Raw genomic sequence first — 19,179 nt, 5'->3', positions numbered from 1 at the left:
CCGGAGGAGCCACGAGTCATGGGTCAAGGGCGGTGGCGCGGCAGAACGCCCTGGCGATCAAGCCCGTAGGCGTACGTAATAGGCGCCCGACCAGTGAAAAGTTAAGCTTATCGTTGAGAATGCAGGAACAAAGTATCGCTAACTAGCGCCTAGACGCCGGCCCCGCTCTATTTTTCCGTCTTCCGAGTGGCACCATGGTCAAATCTGGGCTGGCGGATTACAAATGGAGGTGTTCCGTGTTGCGTGATGTTACTCGTATATCAATGGTACAGTGCCAGACAAGCTGACAGCTACACTGCTACTCAGTATCTGAGTCCCTGAGCTCTTCAAATCTACCCGCATCCTTGGCTACCTCGACCGGATTCTTGACATTGACCATCCCGGTCGCCTTGAGCCTCTCGAATAGCACAAACAATCGTTCAGCCTCTCGTTCCCTTTCTTCCTGAGACATGTTCGGAACCTCAATTAGTGGTTCCTTATCAAGTCGCTGTCCAGTGATGGGGTTGGTAGGGACACTGCTGGAAGCTCCCTCGGTTGCCTCTGCCCTGTCGCTCTCGGGGATAGGAATCTTGTGAGACATGAGATATCCGGCTGCGTATCCGTAACCAACGTTTTTGACGTATTCGTTTGCATCCTTGTTAGAAAGCTCAAATTGCAAGCCAGATATAGCTTCCGTCAAATGTAATGACCCTGACGAGGTAGTCAGTCGTAGAAGGCGTGAGGGCAATGAAGATGATTTTCCAAGTGGCTGATCTCTTTCCTTATCATCCGGCAGGAATTTCGACTTCATCCATTCACGCAAGTCCAAACTTGCTATATCGTTGATTTTCCTCAATGTCGTTATCAATGGCACACCCAGTGTCTCTAACTCTATCGAAGAGTACCGTTGCACCGCTTGATCCAGAATCGTAGTAAGCTTGTCCACCACCGGTCGCAGTTGCCCCTCGTCATCTAGGTTTTCTTCGGCTATCTCAAGATTGGCAAGTGCATTGAGGGTTAAACTCAAGGGGGCCTGGAGTGGTGGGCTTAGTATTGGCAATGAGCCGAGTATCAAAATTAGATGCGGCACGGCTGAACTGAACCTGGATACCTGGTCTCCTTTCGCGCTGGTCACGTTGAATAGCAGCTTCAATGTCTCTTGTAGTGCCATGTCACTGCTTTGAGTGGCGGTAGTCGTCCTAGGTGTCATGGATAGAATTGCAGCGTGCCGAGAAAGCAGGTTAATGATGCTGGTGGCCAAATCATTCTCGAGGATGAGGACATCAAGGTTCATGCTAGGGTCGTAGGTTAGCAAGAACAAGATCCTTGCCAGCAGAAACTCGTCATCAACATCTGCTTCCTGGAGCTTCTGGGTTGATTTCTTGTCAAGGTCAAGCTCGATGTAGAATTTTCGTGTTTGGGGCAATAGTAGGAGCGCGTTCGCAATGCATCTCAATGCTTCTTGATGAGTGCTGGTAGGGTAGACATCGAAAGCGTAGTGTCCCAGTGTCTCGATGCCGCATTTATCATATATGTTTGCAACATTTCCTGCATCCCTCCCGAGAACCTTCAGTCCCTCCAGAGCTTGCGTGTGGACCTTGTCATCGAGCAAGTTGTTGCCGATATCATCTCGTAATTGCTTAAGAAGCGCACTGGCCTCTGCCTGCTGGGCCTTGCTAGGCATCTTGGTTTCGACGATTGCAGTGTTTCATGAGATGGACATTCTTGCCTACCTAGAGAAGGTCGAACTAGACAATATTGAAAAGGCCGCCTTGGGCAGCCTTGCACAGTTTTCCATGGGACTGGGTTGAGCTTGGCGGGACGTTAGCTGTCAAAGAATCACGCTAAATCAGATCTCTTAAAGAGATCCCCTTTTCGGGGTTAGCCCTTAAACGACCCTCCTTAAAGTCCACCCGAGGGGCCCGCAATCCAGACGCGTCCAAACGACGCGTTAATTAGTGGCTGGCACTCCACATCTCTCCATCTCGTTGAATTCGGCGCTGTAACGTCGTCAGTACTCTGTTCTCTGATGCATTCTTTAATTGCGTCTCCATGGGCTTTGTTTATACGTTGAGAGACAAGAGACTGCAGGCAGACTCGCTAGCTAGTCTCCGGACCTGCCCTTATTGCTCGTGAGGAGCGCAATTTCAGGCCTCTGTCCTTCTGTCCAAGTCACGATGTCGATCCTTGAAGGTCTTCCACCAAGCCCGCCCTCAACTTCCTCACGAAGGAAACCGCTGTTCACAAAATCATCTATGAACCTCACGAGTACGCCAGAGTCCCCGGCATCAATTCAAGGCTCCTCAAGCAACGGCACCCGCAAACGCGTAGAGTTCTCTCCGTGGACCAATGCCTCCGATCTGATACACGCGAGCGAGTGTCCTTCCACAACATCTACTGTAAAGCCGCTGCCTCCTTCTTCTGAGTGTCAGGCCTCCCTGAAATCCATTCTCAAGACGACTCAGGTCAACGAAGAACCCTTACCGACCGCCAAAGGACAGAAAGAGGAGGGCATTTCTATGGGTGCGATGATGGAGAGTATTGTGCAACAACTTGCAGGCGATGAGCGTACTATCTCGGTAGATGCCTACCAAACTCTTGCCAAAGTGATCAGACAATACGACGACATCCCTGATGAAGCAGTTCTCAAGAGCAAGGTCACGAAAATTCTCAAGTATATCAGACGGGACTTATTGAAGCCAATTGATGAGATCGCGGACACGAATCTAATCACACAAGCATTGAAGGTACTTGTTATATTTGTCTGGAATGCGGAATACTCCTCCTTCTTGACCGACGAATATCGTCTCTTCATTCTCGACCGCTCCATACTTGTCATCTCAGAGCATACAGCCCCAAAGAGTGTAATTATCCATTACTTGCACCTCCTGGCCACTCAAGATTTCCGACCTGTTCTACTTGCCTCCCACAATAGAGTTCTACGCCTTCTTGACTCCCTCAAAGCGCTTTCTGAGCATATCAAAGGTATCGGAGTAACTTTAGAGAGACTCTTGGTTTACAGAAAGCTGCTGGAGCAATCTAAAGCAAATATGCAAGGAAAAGCGAACTTGTGGACCGAGGAGCTGTTGACCGGATTGATAAATAGCTGCAAAGAGGTCAGGGTCAAAGCAATCGACTTTGGAGTTCAAGTATGCTCGACGTTCCCTGCGTCTTCGTCCATCTCCCATGCCACCAGGACTGTTTTAGAGCGTGAGCTGGAAAAAGAGGTTTCTTTTGGCACCGCCATTTGCCGAAGGCTGGAGAAAATGATTGCTTCGAAGGATGATATGGTTCAAGTCCCTCAAATTTGGTCAACAATAGTTCTTCTCAGCAACAGTACGGACACACGCATCGACAACTGGGTCGATCTCAAAAATTGGCTCAAGGTTATCCAAAAATGTTTCAACGGCAGCGATTCCATTCTCAGACAGCAATCTAACCTGGCCTGGAATAGACTGGTGTATGTTGCGAGACCCCACGAAGCGTCAGATACACTTTTAGGTATGCTGGCAAAGCCCATCACCATCCAATTAGAGAGGCAAAGTGGAGATAAGAGTATGAAGGGATCACGAGCCACAGCGGTCGGAAGCTACTGCACCTTGCTGTACTATGCCTTCCGGCCTGCCTCGACCCATAAACAATATACCCGGGTTTGGAACGAGTACATTGTCAAAGTCATGCGAAGCTCGTTCTTTGAGAAAAATCCGGCCAATTCAGATATGGCTTGTAGGGTTTTCATTGCATTGCTGTGGAATTCAAGCAAAGGGACCAAGATGTGGCATGAAGGTCGAGCTCTACAAGACTCCAGGATGACCGGGCCAGACGAAATCCCTTCTCTTGACTGCAAATGGGTCAGAGCTAAGTGTTCAGCTATCGTCGACATGTTCCAAATCTTGTTGCGATACAGTTCATGGGGAGCTTCTGGCCAATCCGACAAAGCATACATCGCAGTGGCTTGGATACATTTCCTCAGAGCCATTCGAGATGCGAGTAGCAAGGAGATCAAGCCATCTGCAGAAACGAAACACGCAACAGGCACTATCCTTGCATTTCTCGCGCGCATCTGGCAAGATTCTGTTCTTGATACTGGGGAAATTGCTGTCCACACTGCAGCTCAGATAAGGCAGATGACGAGGAGTTCAGTCATGGAGCTGGGACACCATATGATGCTGACGGCGCTGGAATCAAGCGATCAATCCATCCGTCTGCCATTTATCTGTTCGGAATTGTCACTTGCGATCTTCTCGGAGCTCTCGCAGCAACAGGACCATCTAGAAGTTCGCTCACACCCCTCTAACCACAGAATCCCTGTTCAGTCATTGCTGCCTCAATACGCAAAATGTCTCAACTTGATGGAGAACATGATCCTGGAGTACGTAGTGCAAGGCGATTTGCACAACCTGACTGAAGGGATGAGTGAAGTCGATCTCGTCTTACTGAGTTCCCCAAACGACCTTTTACTATCAACATTAACCAGACTCCACAAACCCTTGGCTCTGATATTGAAGGATGAAGCGGGTATCTTGCGACGACACTCTACCATGAGTGAGAGTCAGCGATATGAGAATTTTGGCGAGACTATCATCAGTGTCTTGGGGAAGCTGCCGCCTACTAATGTTGAGGCCATGGACGATATTTTCTCCAGCTTGTTCACGAGTAGATCAGTCACCGTGGTAAATCATGCCATTACAATGTGGAATGCAACATTCGGATCGCAAGAGACAACAACACTCGGCCCTAGCTTGAAGCAAGCCCTTTTAGAACTCCAGAAATTTACCGATATTGATATTCCTGGAATGCCGCTGCATCTAAAGGACCTAGACCTTTGTGCGGTTTCATCGCCCCCGGCCTGTGTGGAAACACTCTCTTCACCCTCACACTATACTGGTCGGCAGTCTTTGTCTCCAGCCGATGTACTGGCTGTTCATTCACCAGAGTTTGGGAGTCAGCCTCGTGCGGATGCACTGATCTATCTTGAAGAAGAACAGAGTGTTATTCCCTCGAGGCTGGGCACAGAGAGACCCAGCTCAAGGCCCCGGTCGAGACATGATGATTCCCAATTGCACTTTGTGCCCATCGAATCGTCCCCTGCGTCAATACATGAATTTGAGTCACAGTATCTTACAGTGCATCAGAAAGATGTGCGTGACAGACAGCGATCAGAGCCCGCAGTTGTTTTCCCCGATTTAAGATCCAGTCCGCGACCTCAAAGCAAGTCACAGCATCATGGTGACTGCGAGTTTGCCCGTAAAGCCGCAGCCCTAGATGAATGTCCGTCAACTCCCACCCTTCCCAACAATCAAGACCAGGCGGGGTTGGAAATTTTGGCCTCGCCGACTCCACGTGCTCGACATTATACCAAGCACACAATGGATATTGAGGTTCCATCATCACCACCTTCAATGCACGACAACGACAGCAAGGGCCGAACCGGGCTCGAAACCCTCTCTTCACCTCTACAAGGACCAGTGGACCATGGTCACATGGTCATCGAGATTGGAATACCTCCGTCAGATGCCCTTGAGCAGTTTGATGAGGAGATGGATGGGATGATCGGCGAAGTCAAGGAGGTACGGCTCGCTTCAGCTGAAGAGGGCCCTGCCGACTTAATCAACACAGTAATTGAGCTACACGAGTCTGAGGCAACCTCAGCCAGTACAAACGTACAAGATGGTGAAATTGCCCACAGTGCGACTGTTCCAGAGGAAGTGATTCGCACGGAGAGCCTCGTGGGCGAGGAGACAACAAGTGCTGTGGGACATCCAAGGAGTGACAGTGACGAGAATGATATTCTTAGCGCATCGCAACTGTCTCAAGATCTTGATCGTCATGTCCATGAAACTGTGAGAAGTTCTCCCAATCCACCAGCAATCGAGGACGAGTTGACGACCAGGCCTACGAATGATTATGAGCAGGATCGCTCCCTTGTGAAGCATAATTTCCGAAAACGCAGAGCCAGCAACCAAGCTAAACCGGCAAGGAAAAGACGGACTAAGTCATCATCACAGCTATCCTCGCATTCTCTTGGTGAAGAATCCACTGCTAGCCAGCAAGACTTGCGGGACACCATTGAAGTCGTCTCGTCCCCGAGTGCCGAAGTTAGCATATATGATCACCCTACTCCAGAGCGGCAATCTGGTATCTCTGCCCCTATTCCGACTCGACGCCGAGGCCGAGGCCGTCCACGGAAGCATTTGCGAGCCAACCAATTTGAACCTCGACGAACTTCACAGGTGGTCGAGGCGACCATGGTCCCGACACCACTAATAATGAAGACCGAGTTTGACATCTCTGACGATGTCGGAGTAGACAAATGTCTTAATGAGCACACTGATAACAGTGAAATGATGGTTGTCGATGTTGAAGAAGTGCCAATTCTGGATGAACCAACTCTCTCTCGAGCAGACGCGTTTACTCATTCCAATGAGATCCAAGACCATCATAGTGTGGCAGAAGCATCAGTGGTGACAGCACCGTGCAGTATGGAGGAGGCGCCAGATAATCATGCGAGGCCAGGATTTCTCACCACATTGCAAGCGGCACTGGATCAGCTTAAGTCAACCGCAACAGCGGATATTGACTTACGGGCAGTTGATGATCTTTGCTTTCAGATCCGATTCCAGGCTCAGTTGCTGGGCCAGAAGGAATAGCGTCGGACTAAAAGAAGGACCATACTAACAGGCCTCAACGTAGCAAAGCTATGAAACAAGGGGGAAGGCCCTTGGAACTTGGAATGAAGAACCTGGAGCAGGATAACAATTAACGAACCCTATTTGCCGTACGGGTACTGAGGACATGGTAAATGTGACAACAGCTGTTAGATCGCATGAGATTGGAAGGGCCAGAATGACCACTTTCTCTCGTCCACATCCTACCTACTATACCACTGATAGCATAGTAGCAAACGACGTAGGTGTACTACCTAGGTATCCGTGATTGCTCCGGAACAATAAATGAATACAGGCTGAACATTTTACCAGGAGCATGGCTGGATGTGGAGAAAAGAGGGAAGGCGCGGGGAAATAGGTCGTTTTGAGAAGTCTCACTCGACTGTCTGCACGTAGAGAAGAATAGCACGTGACCCCGGCGGAGATTTGGCGGGCTCCTAAAACCGAATCCAGCCGGGAGCAGCCAACCATCAGCAGCCATCCGTCGTCCGCCATCCCCATCCCCCATCCTCCATTTTTCCATACGCAGCACTCCGAGTCATTATTAGCTATCTCTCCATCTGCTTCATTCCGGCTGCATTCTTTCCCCGCCGCTCAGGATACTGCTGCTATCTCACACGAGTGTGTCTACTGCTATCCGGTCTTTCTTCACAGCACACACGGTCCATCACCATGGCTGCAGCAATTAAAGCCCTCAACGCGAAGATCCGCTCAAATCCAGTCTCTGACTACTTCTGCTCGACTCGTACGTGTGCACTCTCCCTATTAGTGGCTTACTGTGCGGAATGCGATTATTCGCTCTGCTTGCTTCTGCCGGCGGCCCAAGCCTCTGCAATTGCGACTGCAGCATTGCTGTCTTTGTCGAGTCCGAAATTCTAACAAGGTGACTCAACATTACAGATTTCTGGGGCCCAGCCTCCAACTTCGGTATTCCCATCGCAGCTGTTTTGGATACGCAGAAAGATCCCGAAATGTATGTGCAAATCAATAGGAAACAAAACCCGCAGAAGAGATGGATATATGGAAATGAATATACTTCTAACCGCATCCTCTGCACCGTCCTTATCTTGGGGCATACAACTTCCGCGGGTTCTTCTTCCCTGACATTGGTCGCTGACCAAACTTTTTTCTAGTATATCCGGGAAATTTACCGCTGCCCTGACAGTATACTCTGCTACTTTCATGCGATATGCCATGGCTGTGCAACCCAAGAACTACCTCCTATTCGCTTGCCACTTCGTCAACTTCAACGCACAGTTAACGCAGGGATATCGGTGGTACGACTACTGGTAGTAAGTGTGCCCCGAGTATCCCTCACGCACATCTCTGAGCGAGAAATTATGAGTCAAGAGCAAAAGCTTACAAATCTCTAGTCAAGGTGGAGCCGACAAATGGGCCGCAATCCGCGCTGAAAAGGAGAAGCTAGAGCAATCAGCAGGCTCGATAGCAGAGCAGGCCAAGGACAAAGCCGCTCAAGCTGTCGATGCAGCAAAGAAGACCGTTTCCTGAAGGCCCGAACCAACCACAAACATCACACCTGTATTTATCTACGAAAGTTATGCGGACACTAGACGAGGATTATCGTCTGCTGATACTTCATGGTACTTTGGCATCACCGCAGTAGGCCAGTGGTGAGCTAAGAACAGCTCATTAGAGGACATCAGTACAGGAGCCGATCACGAGGCCCTATTCACTTGGCTTCAATGATACGAAAAGTGGAATTTTGAATTGGTTGGCCCTGGGTTTTGAGGCCTTTCGGTTCGTCTTGAGGAGCTTTGAAGAAACTAGAGGTTTTGTCCGCAGGTATTACATTTTTCAATAAGATAAACCTTAGTATTCAATGTCTATCTGAGAGGAGTGATAAATTTGGCAGCTCAACATGAGATACTATGTTCAAGGCCCGATTCAATAGTCACGTAATCAATGATAGCCTACATGCCTCTGGCGAGCAAGCCTGCATCCATTCTAGATCCTTGAGGGAGAAGACAATGAGCACTTTCCCGACGGCTGACGCGGTGCGGTTGACGGTGGTGCTACCCGGGACTCATGCACCGTCAAAGATGAAGTTGGACATGGCGGACCAGTGACAATCTGCTGGCGATACAATGAGGACGATTTATGCGAGGCTATCGTAAACTCGGAGGAAGATGGGTTGCAAATCGATTTCACTTAACAGGGGTGACTTCTAAGTCAGATTTGGAGAATAACAACTTGAACTGGGGGTTTTCAATCAGCATCTTGTCTCGGGCCAGCCATCTTTCCTCGGTGTTGTGGTCAAATTGAAATGAAAGGTGCCTAGGTGTTCTGGGAAGGGGAGGAACAAAAGAGCGACAGAAGATGGGGAGAGCGACGACATACCGTATCCACATGATACTGCGTCCAAGCAAAATGTTACAACGGGATTGGTTGGCCCGACTTGGCAGTACGGCACGGGTTGAAAGGTAGCAAGGCTATGGTCGTGACCAAGCAACATCCCCTTTACGAGATGCAATTGCTGGCTGTACCACCCTTCATACACTGCCCCTCCCATCGAATTCAAAAGCCGCGATAGGTAGCCTCAGCCTTAGCCTGCATGTAGCTGACAATGTTTATGACTGGAAGAGAATTGCAAGAGAGTCAGAGCCCAACCCGAACTCAAGCCACCAGCCATCACCCGTCATCGGTCAGAGTTGATGGATTCTATCTCAGAAGATATTGGTGCCGTTGAAAGTCGGCCTTATTAAACTGCATGCCCAGCGATGCTTATAATGCCGCACGATAAACCACATATGCGACCCCGAAAACGTGGATCTCACACGAAGTCCAGATATGGGTGCTGGACCTGCAAGTAAGGCCCCCCTCCGTCTACGATACGAGGATCTTGCAAGCATAGAACTTACATGTCGCTTACGAACAGGGTTCGAAGGATAAAGTGTGATGAAACGCTACCGCATTGTCGAAGATGCACCGAGACTGGGCGCAAGTGTGAAGGACCAGCCGTGAGGCAATTACAATTCATTCACGGCCGACAGGACGGTCGATCAGCCAATCCAATCCCGCAAGTGGAAGCCTCGCGGGCACTTGTACCGCCGCGCGCTCAGGCTGAACGGCGTGCGTTCCAGTACTTCATGTGTAGCGCGGCACCCGTTCTCACGGGGGCAGTGGATGCCAGATTCTGGAAAGAACTAGTCCCTCAGCTTGCGCAGACTGACAGTTTCGTCTGGGATTCCGTCGTGTGCTTGAGCATTCTATACGAACACGTTCCATATACTTCGGTTTCGAGTTTCGCGGGACCATTGCTTTCGACCACCCAAGTCGTGAATCGACAGCATCGACAAGCGCTGGGATTCTACAGTCGAGCGATTGCGAGTCTTCGGCGCCTGGCTGAGCGTGATCAAATCGATGAATCCGTCGTTGCCTTGAGTTATATATTGTTCTCTTGCGTCGAATTCCAGCAAGGGAATGTCAAAGCTGGTAGAGAGTTGTTGAAAAGGTGCTGCAACGTCTCGATTGAGAATTTGAGGCCGAATCGCCGTTACAGCCCCGAGTCGGTCGCAGGTCAAGTCGTCCATCAGGTGGTCACACCATTCGTACTGAGGAAGGCCGTAGTGACGGCTACACTAGGATACGCTCTACAACTCCAATGTCCCGCCAACAACGAGGCGAGTGATATACTCGATGCAACACTATCCCGTTCCCCCATGCTCAGAGCTTCCCGGACTCAATTCTACAGCCTGGTAAATGACTGCTTCGAGTTGATCAGACTTGCAGAATTCATGCCTCACATTCCAGACAACAGCACCGTCAATGTCTCATTCACATCTGCTCGCCACTCTTTACTCAACAAGCTCTTGGACTGGAAGGCGACCTTCACCGCCGCGATGAGTCCAGCTCCCGACGCAGAGGTCGACTGGATGGCATCATTTCTATTGATGTACTGGGCCGTCTGCTACATATCTCTTGCAACATGCATCAGCAACCGCCAGACCCTCTTCGACAATTACATGGAGCAATTCACAGAGATCATCGACCACGCCCGCGTCTACCTCAAGCAAAGCTCCGACTCCTCAAGGATCCACCTCCTTGCCAGCGTAGACCCGGGAGTCATTCCACCACTGTATTTCTGCGCGATGAAATGCCGAGACCCGGTGCTGAGAAGACGCGCACAACGTCTGATGCGCGAAGCTCCTCCTCCCTGCCAAGGAGGAATTGAATGGGCATTCGTCGAGCCTGACCGTGTACTCTCGAGAATAATCTCACTCGAGGAAGGGGAAGACCATGAGTCCTCACCTTCCTCCAGAACATCCTCGGCGTCGAACGCTGCACAGGCTGGCCTGCTTCCACCCGAAGAGCGCCGCTTCGCCTTTGTCGCCGTCGTGGCTCGCCCAGCTGCGGGCGGTAAGCACCGCCAGGCTCTCGAATTGAGTCGTTTTGAGACTGCGGCAGATGGGTCGAGACGGCTAATCAGCGATTTTGCTTGGCTGGACGAACCAGGTAGCGAAAGCGATGGAGGTCTGGCTTGAGGTCTGAAACGAAAACCGGGGAAGAAAAGGAGTAAATATCAAACCCAAATACATAAAGAGAAAGATGAAATCTTGGAAGACAAGGCATCATCTACCTTTCCTCACGTATTGAGTCGATCAACGTTCATGATATCTATCCTTTTTACTGTCTGTTCTCTACACGCTAGCGATAGACCAACTCTTCCCTTAGCCAAGTCCTGAAGTAGAAGCCAGATATGTAGAGAAGGTAAGAGCTTGAAATAAAAAAAAAGAAATTAATTCTCTCTTCATGGTATATTGGTGTCAGACATTCAGTATCGATGTCGCCGTCGGTGCTCATATCATACAAAAACATAAATATATTTAAACAAAAATTGGGTGAAGGCCAAGGCCAAGGGTGAATCATGAAACACTCTGCCCCAATTGACAGGTAGTTTGTGCGCCTTGCAATGCAATGAGAAACGCTCAGAAGCAGACATCCTAAGTACTGTCGCTGAAGATTGAGGAGAAGAAATAACACACTCCCTCGTCAAATGTGTAACTTCGAATGCTCAAGGCCAACCAAAGTTCAGCCAGTATATGGTGCAGTTAATTCATTGTGTTGTCGATGCCCGACAGACATAAAGTGCGCTGAGAAGACAGAACACCGAAGGTCTGTCGCGCCAGCCCCATGTACAGGAGATTTCATAAACACGCCCTCGGAGGTTCATTCATAAGGAGTCCTTTCAGTTATTTCCAGGACTCCCTTTCACCGTCGTGTTGTCTTCGTCGATTGCGTCGTTCAAAATCGTAATACTCTGCACTCGCTCACCCCTGCCTAGTTTGACAGCCGCAAATGCATCGACTTCTTCAATATCTTCGTCCTCTTCCTCTTCTCCGATTCGGTGTTGTTCGTCCTCCTCTTCCTCCTCGATGATCTGGCTTTTCCGCTTACTGCTGTTCTGTCGTTTGTGACCATTCATCAAGCCCTTCAAGCCGAGGTTCAGATGTCCATCTGATTCATCACGGTTTCTGCTATTAACTATTGCAGGGCTACCAAATGCGGCGGGAATCGTAGAGGCGGTGAAGAATGCAGGATTCAGCGTGGGGCCTTTAAATGGCGACTTCTTCCTCCGAGCAAACATGACACCGGACCCAAATTGACCAGCCTGGGGTGTCAAGGACAGACGCGAACTATCATCATAGGTTCCAGAGAGTGGACGTGGTTGAATTGTTCCATCAGCACCTTGCGTTCTCGATGACCGAGCGCTCAAAGAAAATATGTTTGAGGTCGGTGTCGCAGGGAGGACTTTGATCGAAGAGTGAGGAGAGTGTGCAGCACTTCTGGTTCGAGGACTGTTGATGGTGTCAATACTGTTTGAGCTCTGAGATGAGGCTTTGCTATGTGATTTATGTCGGGGCATACTCCGTACGGAGGAAACGGAAGACGATGTGGATTTGCGACCACGAAGACCGGTTGAGCTTCGGCGATATGATGAGCGAGGGGTGAGAGGTGAGGGGGAAAGCGAGTTGCGATTCCTTGCACGCGAAGTGTCGATGCGAGGGCCTCCGGGTGCGGTCATGGAAGCTATTTGATTTGGGTTCGATGTGACTGGTGTCAGCGCGGAGCCCACAGAGGACCTGTTCTCGCGGTCGTTTATTCCTCTGATATTGTTGTCGGATCGACCAAAGGCATTGTTGGCGTTTAAGAGATGGGAGCTGCCATTCAATGACTTGTCCAACTTTGAGCCTCCGGGCGATCTGGCGCGTTTGGTGGATTCAACAAACCAATGCTTGATTGCAGTAAGCTGACTTAGGAATTGTCGATTGCGTAGCTTCCCTCCACGTCTCTTGCCAACCCCATTTAGAGGCCCGACGAGGTCCGGATTGGTTGCGACTATCTGTAGAGTGCTGCTCCGGCGATTTCGCTCTTTGGGAGGCAAGGAGGGTCGAGATCCACTTTGTGAGCGTATTGAGTCCTTATCAAGAGGGGGGGGAGGCGTTTTGGCACCTGGGGATTGTACGACGTCACCCTCTGGAAGTTGTGGAAGGTCGCTGACAAGGATCTGAGGTGTACTCCTTCTCTGAGTTCGACCTCGACTTCCACTGCCACTACGGCGTGGTAGTACGAATCCAGGTGATCCCTCCTCATCAACTTCTTCTAGTGTAGGCGCTATCCTTTCGAGACGGCTACTAGCACCACTCAAACGTCGGAGTAGCTTCATCTCGGCTTCCTTCTCTTTCCGCTTTCGTTCCCTTCGAGCATGTTTTCTGCCCTCCTTCTCAAGTAGTAATGTCCACCATCCTGCTAGTGAGTCGCACCTCTGGGAGAGGACGTTCTCGATGACCTTGTCAATATCTACACCAGCAGCTTTCATTCGCTCCAGAGTATCTTTCTCCAACTCTGTGGAGAAGGCTGCCGGCTGAGAAAGCTTCAACACGGCTTGTTGCTGTGGCGCGTGGTCGGCCAAGAAGGGGTCGGCCAAAATTTCAGAGAGGGTAGGCCTGTAAAGAGGTCGTTTGGAGAGGAGTTTCGATATTAGAGTCTTCGCTGGTTCCGGGAAGGTGCTGGGGTATACGGGGTCGTCCTTCAAAATTTTAGCTTTGGTTGCAGCATCGTCATCCTCATCAAATGGCAGTTCGCCCTTCAACAAAGCATACAGGATGATCCCCAGGCTCCAGACATCGACTTTTTCGCCCGCATACTTTTCACCTCTGAGCATTTCCGGGGCGCTGTAGCACACTGTTCCGCAAAATGTCTGGAGATAGTTTGCCTTTCCCTCATACTCTCTGGTGAAGCCAAAATCGCATAGTTTGACATTTTCATGTTTGTCAAGCAAGACATTCTCCAGCTTCAGATCGCGATGGACGCAGGATTTGCTGTGGATATATGCAACAGCACCAACAAGTTGAGTGAAAATCTTCTGTGCGGTCTCGACGGGCAGAGCGCCATTCTTGCATAAATAATTGTATAGCTCATCACCTGAGAGAACTTAGTAGTGATCGGAAGTAGCTTTTATGGCGGGAGAACGGTACCAGGGCAATATTCCAAGACCAGCCAAACAAGAGACTCGGTTATTATAACTTCATATAGTCGGGCAATATGGGGGTGGACGAATTGGCGATGATGGTGGATTTCGCGTGCGAGGTTGGGATCGTTCTTGCTCGAAGCCTTGAGGACCACCTGTTCGAATTGAGTTTAACGGGCTTGAGGAGGTTCGGAAACAGATGATGCCCACCTTTGCGCCATTTGTCAAATTATGTTTGGCAAGATAGACCTTGCCAAATGAGCCTTTTCCAATAAGTTTCCCCAAGGTGTAGTTTCCCACACTCTTGAGATCTTTGGAGGCGAATTGTCTTTGCAGGGATAAGTAAGGGTCGCGTGCGACAGGAAGGGGTGCTTACTCGAGGAGTTCAGAGTATGAATTGGCAAGCTAATCAGCAATGTCAGCCCTGGCCGCAGGCAAGATATCAGATGTTTTCCTGTCGGGTGGGTGGTACTTTTGTTTTGTGGTGTTGGAGCACAGCTTTACTCCTGGCAGGTTGCATTCCTCTCGGTGACAAGGTAGGATATACTTGAACGGTAAGTCATGTGTCGCATCGAGGGTAAAGATGACATGTGGACTGCGCTGTCAAGGCGATGGGTTCGGTCGCGGTCGCCACTGGTGATTGATGTTCGCTTGAGGGGTGCGGGAGTCAAGGTGTGGAACTTGGGAGGCGCGGTCTGGCAAGGCTCACAGGACCAGAAAAAGAGGCGCAGGAATGGGAAGAACAAGTCAACGCGGCCGGAGACTGAAGTACGAGGTAAGCGACACTCCGTACTCGTGCGCGGCACCGAGACGTTGACGCAGGGATGGAGAAGTCAGTGCGTGTGTTTCAACGACTAGGTAGGAAAATACTACTCGTATAGACAAGATGCCCAAGTCCTATTAATTCAATGATAATAAAGCCGACACGGCACGCACAAGAAGGGAGTCCTTGCACTCGGGTCGGAAGCAACTTCCAGGGCGACCAAGAGTACGGAGCACGGAGTACTTCGCACATAGAGAGGTCCGTACTATTACTTACTCGCAATGCGGTGCATGAATACGGAGCGTCCAACAGGGGGTGTTATTGGAGCCGCTATGTGCGGTAGGTACCTATCTATGTTCACTATCCATCAAAGCACCTAGCTACCTATGTAGCTACTTAATTCGGCGCCTCTCCTTGCTAACAAGGCATGAGCAATATCATGGACTCCGTACGGGGTACTACCACCCACACGAAGGCTCATGGATTACGCGTACTATCAATTCTGCGTTCCTTTGGGAGCTCCGCCGCCACCAATGTCATCCTCACGCAGTCTACGAGCAAGGGGAACAGACGAGCGCCCAGGGCTCCTAGGCCTCTAACTAGCCTTGGTGCCTAAAGCGCGCCTAAGGCCCCGGGTCTCGTGCCCGCTCGGCCCGTTGTGGAGCGGAGGACAACCGACTGGCCCCTCGGATTGATTGGAAGGTACGAGTACGGAGGTGTGCATCAAAAGTTGTGTACGCGCTAGTAGAGAATGACGTAGATTTCTAATGACACTGTCATAATCTTGAAAAGACATGTTTAATTTTAATCGCGTTTCGACAGCAACAATCCCTAGAGTTTGTCTTCAGCCCTAATAGATGTCTAATTGTACTTAAAGTTAGCTCAAGTTAGGAGGACATCTTAGGGGAGATTAGGTATTCTGTTCCCTAACAAGGCCTAACTAGCCTAGAATAAATAATCTGTCAGACTAGATTACACAATAGAATATCACGATAGCCCTGGTATTTCAAAAGCCTCTCCACAACTTTTGATGCACACCTCCGTACGGAGTACGGAGTTTGGGGAGTACTCGTAAGTGGATCGATAGTCCGACTAAATGGCCAGGGAAAATCAAGGTGAGTTGGGAGCGAGCCAACAGGGTACGGATCCCTAGTGACCCCTGACCGCTGATATAGCCATACCAGGTCGCTCCTGCTTTCGGAGGAGTCTGCATATATCACAAACTACACGGCAAGATCGAGCCATGGACATACGCCGAAGTGTCCCCCAAGTTCAAACGCTGCAGAGGCCTCATGCTTGAAACACATCGGCTATTTCCTCCCATCATGGCAATCCCATAACGCACAAATTCAAGCCCTCAGTCCATCCATGTTGGTGAAAGAATGGTCACTTTGCCACGCCACACAATGCTTACTCCCGGCCCTCTAGCAGTACAAGCGTTGCTAGAATACTGGGACAAGCCTCTAGAATGGCGGCTCCAGCTATGGATTATTACCATGACATCTTTTTCCGATCTCAAATCGCCCGCATTGCCTGGATACCTTTGGAAGATAAACAATTGTTGACGCCTCGACAAGGCACCTACCTTCCATGGTCTGATGGCCCGCAAACAGACCATGCTTAAAATTCTCACAGGTTAAATTCGTGGCTGTAGTCACGACAGTATTCAGCAGCATAGACTCGCAGTTGTTCTCAATCCTGATGAGACCGAAGAGCAAGGATGCAAGCGTGCAATGGCTGCCTCGCAGGATTGCGACATGGTAATGCTTTTGAGACTGCGAAATCCTGAAAGCGTGAGGTTGCGCCGTACGATTGCCCCTTACGAGGCAGCAGCACGACATAATTTTTGACCAAGGTTTGCCAACCGATTGAATTAAAGGAACCAAGCCGAGGAAGATCTGCAGGAGACAATCACACGAAGACTCTGTCCTCTTGAAACAACGCACAAACAACGGAATCCTATGCAAGCCAGTGATCTATTCGGGGTATCGATATCTACCGTCCTCGTCTATTCCTTCGCGACCAAGAAGTCCCAACTGTACGTCCTCCTGCTCGAGTCGAGATATGTGCTCCTTTCGGGCAACGAACCAGCCTCGTCTCCTCTCAATCCAGCCTCTTACGTGTGGTTTTAGTTTCCTCACTGCGAACACAATCAACCCAATCAACACCGCGAGCCCCAGCACGATCGAAATTATGACGCCCCAGGGATTATAGTCCTTTAGGCAACACCCATACATGGATAGATACCACCGCACGGCAGTCTTCATTACAGTATCTTTGGGCCGTTCATCCGGCATCAGACCTTTCCGTACCAGATGTTTGAATTGGGGCCCGTTAGGGCCGTTGGTGAACTTCTTGAGGCCAAAGTAAGGGATGGTTTTCTGCCGTGGGTCGGAATCGGGATACTGCTTGTCGCCCCACTGACCATTGAAGTAAAGCCAATCAGTTGGTGTTATATCTGGCTCCGCTGCTGCGAATGTTTTCCGATCAGGGTCATATTTATAGTAGTAAGCTGGCTTAATAGGGTCCCATATTTGGCCTTTATCCGCGACATCGATGAGAGCGTCGTCATGGACATGGCTTCCAGGGAACGGGTAGTTGGCATGGGAACCTCTGGCACTGTATACGACCGGCTATTCAATCATTCAGTCTGATGTTTCAAGTATTTCCATGATTTTGAAGCAAGCAAACATACCCTGGCTCCATCTTTGGAGAAGCACGTTTCATCCGTCCACAAGCAAGCCTGGCCAAACGCGTGTTGACTGAACCATATACCAGTCGGCTTCCCAGCTTTGAACCGGACCATGTTATGCTCCCTGAATACAAGTCAGGAGTGCTTGCAAAGCTCCTTAAGCTAGAACTAGCGGAAGAGACGCAGCTTACCAGTCGCCAACATGATTGCCATAGTGATCGCCAGGTTTAGTATCGGGAAACAGCTTCTCCAGAGGGTGCACGACCTGCTCAATATCCCCTCCCTCATCGAAGGAGTAGAAGTAGAAATAGAATGCATCCACATCTGCATCACTGTGCTCAACGATAACTACAGCGCAAGCCGTAGAATTCTGTAGCGCCCCAGTCGCATCAGGGACCTCTCCCAATATCCAATTTGGACTGATGCTAGCATCATCGTCTGCTGTTAGGAAGATGTCTGCACCATAATCGTTCAGCGACGAAAGATTGTTCAAATCTCGACCTGACCGATCCTGGATCGGTTCGAAGTCGAGCCTAGGTGATGTATGCAAAAGATGCCCCGAGATATCACTGGGCATAAAAGGATCATCCGAGTGGAGCCAGATAATTGGAGCTAGCATGGAGTATTGGTGAGTATTATCCTTGTTCCAAGGACAACAGCATGCACACATACCATAGTCTACCACATATTGCGGAACAGAAAAACCGACCACTAACGACAGAAAGCTGCTGAGTAACAGAAGGCTGGGGCTCTGACTTCTTTCTTGACTCAGCCTCATGCGCATGGTGTTCGGGCTGATGGCTGTCGTTGCCGTATATTTGGTAACCCAGGGCAAACGAAGTATCGGAGGCTATTCGCGTCGCATGAGGACAAGACGAACAATGTATTTGACACCAAAGGGAGGAAAGCCCAGTCAGTCTGTGAAGCACTTCTGTCAGCCGGATTCCGTGATTTACCGGTCAGTCACGTGATATAATATAGTACGAAACAGCGTACGAGCTCTTTGTCGGAGAGTGATAGAAGTTGACATCCAGGATCTGTAAGAAGCCGTCTTCGCGTTAATTCAGACAGGATATGATCACCCAGAAAGACTGTTGTTCAGGGCTCAAATGCTCATGAAGCCTACCAACAGTAGCGTCACTTCTCGTATCATTGCCCCACCGTACGATATCGCTTTAACCCATTACAAAAATCCGAAAATTTCCATACACGCCCCTTGTTCCAGGTTCTCCTGGTGTCAAACAAATCTTTTCGTGCACCATACTTACTTAGTTGCATCCGACGCAATGAGCCTGATCGCTGCTGCTGCATATGGAATGCTCATCTCAGACAGGTGACCCTTGATCTCATGAATCACGCTGTTCTGCTGATGGTATAAATTCCGTCAATTATGCAGACGTAGGTGGAGTCTCATACACAAACTTATATTGCATGTTTGATTCCATGAGCCCTTGGTGGTACTGGCCTCGATGCCAGGCATATCGTCCTCTTCTTCCCATCACATAAGGCTTCAGATCTTTCAGCCTCAGTCTTGCCAAGACGTGCTTCTCGCGCAGACAAGAATTAAGGTGGATACCGGCGGGACTCT

The 19,179-nt window shown here is 49.9% G+C and overlaps 6 protein-coding genes across 6 annotated transcripts; 3 read left to right on the top strand and 3 right to left on the bottom strand.

The window, feature by feature from the left end:
- Window positions 1-298: 298 nt before the first annotated feature.
- Window positions 299-1,663, bottom strand: A1O9_00994 (uncharacterized protein; the record flags this gene model as incomplete). The annotated part of the gene is made up of 1 exon (XM_013410155.1): window positions 299-1,663. One exon carries the CDS (start codon window positions 1,661-1,663, stop codon window positions 299-301), a length of 1,365 nt encoding a protein of 454 aa, XP_013265609.1.
- A 493-nt stretch (window positions 1,664-2,156) lies between these two features.
- A1O9_00993 (uncharacterized protein) lies at window positions 2,157-6,629 on the top strand (the record flags this gene model as incomplete). Its single annotated transcript, XM_013410154.1, has 1 exon — window positions 2,157-6,629. One exon carries the CDS (start codon window positions 2,157-2,159, stop codon window positions 6,627-6,629), a length of 4,473 nt encoding a protein of 1,490 aa, XP_013265608.1.
- A 690-nt stretch (window positions 6,630-7,319) lies between these two features.
- A1O9_00992 (small nuclear ribonucleoprotein B and B') lies at window positions 7,320-8,156 on the top strand (the record flags this gene model as incomplete). The annotated part of the gene is made up of 4 exons (XM_013410153.1): window positions 7,320-7,392; window positions 7,548-7,620; window positions 7,781-7,939; window positions 8,021-8,156. The coding sequence occupies 4 exons, from the start codon at window positions 7,320-7,322 to the stop codon at window positions 8,154-8,156; spliced, it is 441 nt and encodes a 146-aa protein (XP_013265607.1).
- Window positions 8,157-9,526: 1,370 nt separating this feature from the next.
- A1O9_00991 (uncharacterized protein) lies at window positions 9,527-11,149 on the top strand (the record flags this gene model as incomplete). The annotated part of the gene is made up of 1 exon (XM_013410152.1): window positions 9,527-11,149. One exon carries the CDS (start codon window positions 9,527-9,529, stop codon window positions 11,147-11,149), a length of 1,623 nt encoding a protein of 540 aa, XP_013265606.1.
- Window positions 11,150-11,853: 704 nt separating this feature from the next.
- A1O9_00990 (serine/threonine protein kinase) lies at window positions 11,854-13,830 on the bottom strand (the record flags this gene model as incomplete). The annotated part of the gene is made up of 1 exon (XM_013410151.1): window positions 11,854-13,830. One exon carries the CDS (start codon window positions 13,828-13,830, stop codon window positions 11,854-11,856), a length of 1,977 nt encoding a protein of 658 aa, XP_013265605.1.
- Window positions 13,831-16,875: 3,045 nt separating this feature from the next.
- A1O9_00989 (uncharacterized protein) lies at window positions 16,876-18,210 on the bottom strand (the record flags this gene model as incomplete). The annotated part of the gene is made up of 3 exons (XM_013410150.1): window positions 16,876-17,532; window positions 17,595-17,715; window positions 17,783-18,210. 3 exons carry the CDS (start codon window positions 18,208-18,210, stop codon window positions 16,876-16,878), a joined length of 1,206 nt encoding a protein of 401 aa, XP_013265604.1.
- Window positions 18,211-19,179: the final 969 nt, after the last annotated feature.

The sequence above is a fragment of the Exophiala aquamarina genome (assembly GCF_000709125.1).
Source record: "Exophiala aquamarina CBS 119918 chromosome Unknown aczIA-supercont1.1, whole genome shotgun sequence".
In the NCBI taxonomy this organism is placed as follows: domain Eukaryota; kingdom Fungi; phylum Ascomycota; class Eurotiomycetes; order Chaetothyriales; family Herpotrichiellaceae; genus Exophiala; species Exophiala aquamarina.
This window is presented reverse-complemented; position numbering and strand designations above follow the sequence as displayed.